This window comes from Myiozetetes cayanensis, unplaced genomic scaffold (assembly GCF_022539395.1).
Source record: "Myiozetetes cayanensis isolate MyiCay16 unplaced genomic scaffold, myiCay2020 scf6-25, whole genome shotgun sequence".
NCBI classification, from domain to species: domain Eukaryota; kingdom Metazoa; phylum Chordata; class Aves; order Passeriformes; family Tyrannidae; genus Myiozetetes; species Myiozetetes cayanensis.
This window is the reverse complement of record NW_026087853.1, coordinates 2109382-2114398: the sequence shown is the minus strand read 5'-3', so window position 1 is coordinate 2114398 and position 5017 is coordinate 2109382. Positions and strand designations below refer to the sequence as shown.

The 5017-nt window shown below is 52.8% G+C and overlaps 1 protein-coding gene across 2 annotated transcripts; it reads left to right on the top strand.

Moving 5' to 3' along the window:
• The first annotated feature begins 609 nt into the window (after positions 1-609).
• Positions 610-4224, top strand: OTX2 (orthodenticle homeobox 2). 2 transcript variants are annotated; one of them, XM_050335853.1, is made up of 3 exons: positions 610-729; positions 1123-1274; positions 2645-4224. In XM_050335853.1, the coding sequence occupies exons 1-3, from the start codon at positions 633-635 to the stop codon at positions 3263-3265; spliced, it is 870 nt and encodes a 289-aa protein (XP_050191810.1). In that variant the 5' UTR covers positions 610-632; the 3' UTR covers positions 3266-4224. The 2 variants fall into 2 exon arrangements, with proteins under 2 accessions (XP_050191810.1, XP_050191809.1); XM_050335852.1 differs by having other exon boundaries at positions 633-729; positions 1102-1274.
• Positions 4225-5017: the final 793 nt, after the last annotated feature.

The window sequence follows — 5017 nt, the reverse complement described above, 5'->3', positions numbered from 1 at the left end:
GAAGGTTTGAATGTTGCCCAAACCTGGGATAATTAAAGTCCTTGCAAGAGACTAGTGGAGAGATAGGTTTCTTGAATTGTTTCTTTGTTTCTCACCCTTGGGCTTTGTTATCTGCATTATTTATTTAGCCGAGGGGTTCTTTGTGTCTGCCAATGGCCCCAATCAAGTTTTGCTTGAGACAATTAGCCGGTGCCCGGCCGGGAATCCTATGCAAATGCCCCCGGCTGCCGTACAATGCGGGCAGTTGAAGGCATGGGGGGGTTTTGTTCGGGTAGTAATTACTGGCTGGGATGTGCCCCCTCCCCTCTTCTCCCTTTTTGGGGAGAGATGCGTTTATCTAGTCAGTCTCACCCAGCTCTCCCAAATCCGGCTGGGGTCCGGCTTTCCGAGCGGGAGGATTGACGGGGGGAAGGCGGCGGGGATAAAGCAGGGGGTGTGGGGCGGGGGGGCAGCGATCTGGCCTGACTCCCCCTTCATCCCTCCATTCCTCCCTCCTCTCCCTCCTGCGCAGGCACCTGGCGGTCCCCCCCGCCCGCCGGCTCCCCCAGGCACCGCCCGGGGCAGGCAGGGCGCTCGGCCGGCTCCCCCTCGCCCGGATTTCGGCCAACTCTCCTCCCCACCACAACTTTAGCATGATGTCTTATCTTAAGCAACCACCTTATGCAGTCAATGGCCTGAGTCTCACAACCTCGGGCATGGATTTGTTGCATCCGTCCGTCGGTTATCCCGGTAAGCCACGTTTTTCTTCCCTCTCCCCTCCCTCTTTCTGCCCCACGGAGGAGAAGCCGCTGGGATTTTGGAGGCACGACATGTCCCGGGATCACGCTGGCTTGGGTGGGTGAGGGTGTGGGGTCCCTCTGTCTGCCTTCTTCTTCAACCCCAACTTTTTATCCGGGAAAGGGGCTGCAAAGAGAGGAGACCCTCTTGCTGGAGGTGGGGGACAGATGCTCCAAACCCCCATCCAGGGGAGATGAGGAGCTGGGATTCAGCGGCACAGCGGCGGCTGATACCGGGGCGCAGAGGGGAGGGAATGTGGGTGCCCCCCCGGGGAGGGGGCTGGAGGGGACACAGGGGTCTGAGAGGCCGCTGACTGACAGCCAGGGCCTCTGGCTCCGTTCGCAGCCACCCCCCGAAAGCAGCGGCGGGAGCGCACGACCTTCACCCGGGCGCAGCTGGATGTGCTGGAGGCTCTTTTCGCCAAGACCCGCTACCCCGACATCTTCATGCGGGAGGAGGTGGCCCTGAAAATCAACCTGCCCGAGTCCAGAGTGCAGGTAGGAAGCGGGGTGGCCCCGGCGAGCCCTGCCTCACCCCCCTACTCTGTGCCGGTGGGAAGGGTTTGGACTGCCCTGGGCTGGCAGGGAGATGAGGGGGCTGGTTCGGGGGATGGGGTCAGTCCTGGAGCCAAATCAAGCGCCTGTGGGATGAAGGAGGCTCAGAGGTGGGTGGGGGCGCAGGGCAGGATGGAGTGGTGGCTTGTATCCCCAGGGCTGGAGTGTGTCCCCCATTCTCCCTGTGTGTTGTGTATATCCCAAATCCCAGCTCCTGAGCCCTCCACACTCCTTCCCAGCCCCCTCAGCCTCTCTGAGGATTCACCAGCACTCTCAAGCTCTACACCAAGCCTTGCCCCAGGTGCCAAATCCCAGCCTGTCTTGCAGGCATTTTGGGAGCCCTGTGGAAGCCATAAAGGATCCCCCCCTTCCCCAGGGATCACCACATATCCAGAGCTGGGCCAGACTGGGATCCCTGCTCTCACCAGTACAGACTGAGGGCTTCCTCCCCCTTTGAAGGGACTTTGATAAGAGAGGGACTGCTTTAGTGGATCCCTCTCCTGGGGCTGGGCTGTGCCTGCCCTGCAAGCAGCCTGCAGGAGCCCCATCCAGGCAGTGTTTTGGAGGTGCTGCCGGTAGGGCAGGAGGGTCCTGTCCCCATCAGGGATCTAGAACACCCCAGCAGCAGGGGCAGGGCATCTCCAAAGCCATCCCTCTCACTTGCCTCCTTGAGATGCTTCCTGAGGCTGCGTGGTGCCCTGTCCCCGTGGAGTGTGGCGGCCTGGGATCGGGATACCCCCATATCAAACCCCATCCTTCTCCCCTCAAAACCTCCCCAGAGACAGCCCCCTTGGTCCCTGCTAAGAGAAGGTGAGATGAGCTGAGGGACCAACTCTGGCTGAGGGGATGAGAACAGAGAGCCTGTTTGGAGGGTAAATGAGACATCTTTGTCCCCCCTCCCCAACCCCTACCTCTGTTTCCCTAATTGTTCCCTCCCTTTCTGATGTTCTATTGTTTCTAATTAAGGGCTCGACTTCAATAGGCCTTCAATGGCGATTCCTGGGGGTCCCCGCCTGGCAAACAGCAAAGAGGGAATGCTGCCCCCATACACACACACTCTCCCCAAAAAGTGACCTTATTAAGGAGTTTGATTTGCCATTTCCTCTTGTTATTACTGCTAATGATCTCAGGGAGGGGGAGCCCCGGAGCTTTCCTTTGCAGCAGCCTGCAACCCTCCACTGCTGGGGAGCACTTTTAGGTCCCTCTCCCCTGACGAGTTCTCCCTGCCACCATCCCTTTCCACCCTTGGGTTTGCCTGTGCATCCCTAACACCGGCCTTTTTCTCTCTCCCTGCCTCGTGTCTGTGCCTCAAGGTGTGGTTTAAGAACCGCCGAGCCAAGTGCCGGCAGCAGCAGCAGCAGCAGCAGAACGGGGGCCAGAACAAGGTCCGGCCAGCTAAGAAGAAGAATTCACCAGCCCGGGAAGTGAGCTCGGAGAGCGGGACCAGCGGGCAGTTCACTCCCCCCTCCAGCACCTCAGTCCCCACCATTTCCAGCAGCAGCGCCCCCGTGTCCATCTGGAGCCCGGCGTCCATCTCCCCGCTCTCAGACCCCCTGTCCACCTCTTCCTCCTGCATGCAGAGATCCTATCCTATGACCTACACCCAGGCATCAGGCTACAGCCAAGGATACGCTGGATCAACCTCCTATTTCGGAGGGATGGACTGTGGATCTTACTTGACCCCTATGCACCACCAGCTCCCTGGGCCGGGGGCCACCCTGAGTCCCATGGGTGCCAACGCGGTCACCAGCCACCTCAACCAGTCTCCAGCCTCCCTCTCCACCCAGGGCTATGGAGCCTCCAGTTTGGGCTTTAACTCCACCACCGATTGCTTGGATTATAAAGACCAAACCGCCTCCTGGAAGTTAAACTTCAATGCTGACTGCTTGGATTATAAGGACCAGACATCGTCATGGAAGTTCCAGGTTTTGTGAAGAACCTTTGTGATACCGAGAGAAATCGCGACGAGAACGAACAGGCTGGGCTGAACATGCTCCAGTTTTAGTCAGGTCTTGGTTAAATTAAAGAGAAAAATAACTCCACGGACAAACAAACGAACAAAAAAACCGACAGCAACAAGAGGGGGACAGTGTTGGTGTGATCCCGTTCGGACTCATCTCCTGCTCAGACGCTCTGGAAAAGGAATAATAAAAGAGGAAAAACAGAGGAGGAAGGCCTTAAACGGACAGATCATCTAGTGAGCAGAAACCAGACAGACCCATCTGTGTTCTTTCTAGTTTTAGGCAATTGTTGGGTTTCTTTGTTTGGAAGAGGTTGGGAGATCATCCCACCTATGGGCCAGTTTTAAAAAAAAAAAGAAAAAAAAAAAGAAAAAAAAAAGAGTCTAGGTTTTTATTTCTTTTTTTTTTGTGTGTGCGTGGAAAGATGATCCTTCACCCAGAGGTTTCCAATGTGTTAGCCAACCCTTGGTTAAACTATTCGGAATGGACAACATCTCTCTTTTTCTCCCTCCCTCTTTCTTTCTCTCTCCCTCTCGCTCATCCAACTGTTTCATGCCCAACTTGCTCAAGTTGGCACCTGGAGAACTTGGTTCAGGGCTGTGTGGGTTGTGTGACTGATTGTCCTAGCTGCACTACTTTATTTAAAGATTAAGAAAAAAAAAAAAGATAATGTTCATAAGGAGTCAATATGTAGTTTTTAAGAGACAATCAGTGTGTGTCTTATATAAATGGTACATCTGTGGTTTTTAATCTGTGCTAGACTTCAAAACTGTGATCTCCTGTATTGTATGCAACTATGAACTCTGCACCAGCGGGAGTTCTGCTGTGATTTAAATAGGTTATAATTATAAGTGAAAATTCAGAGCAACTGAGTTACCTATTATCATCTTTTAAAAAAATAATAATTAAAAATATATATTTAAAAAAATAATAAAAAAAAAAAAAAAGAAAAAACACAAAAAACACGATCGCCTTTCACCCGAGGTGAACTGCACTGAAACTTTTTACAACAAACTGTCTCTGAATGAAAGAGGAAAGACCGAAAATGCCCCAACCTGAGGACATTAAACTCCTCTGGAGCTCCCGTAACTGCTGGCCACGCCGGCAGTATCCGTCAAATCCAACAGGACTTTGGGCAGTTGCTCTGACCTGGACGAATTTAAACCGAGAAATTCATTGTTGTTTATGCTTGCAGATGTTAACTGAAAAAGAAAAAAAAAAAAAAAGATATATATGCATAAACCTTTTTTTTCCTTGGATTTGGCAGATATGTATAATTATATTAAAATGGTTCTAGCACACTTGATGGTTGTCTTCCGTTTTAATCTCACCCGGCGAGTGATGGAGAAGGGGCGATGCCGGCTGCTGGTTTCCTGTCTGCAGCCAGACACGAGGGTCCAGGAGGGTCCTGCTGCTCCTGCAGGGCTGAGACAAAGGGGGTTTTGCTGGCAGATCCCCAAGGTGAAGGAAGGAAAACCAAGGAGAGATTATTTTTTATTATTATTATTTTTTTTATTTTATTTTTATTTTTAATCAAAAAAACTTCCATTACAAACAGAGCTTGGATAACGTGACCTTTCCCACCCCAGCTTTCCCAGATCTCTTTGTGGGGAGGGGGGGGATGTGTTTACTCTGTGGCTTCCTGGGAGATGGAGTCCCAAGTCGTGTCTGGGGAGAGCCCTGAACTTTCCAGGGAGGAGAATGGGGAACCTGGGAGTGATGAGG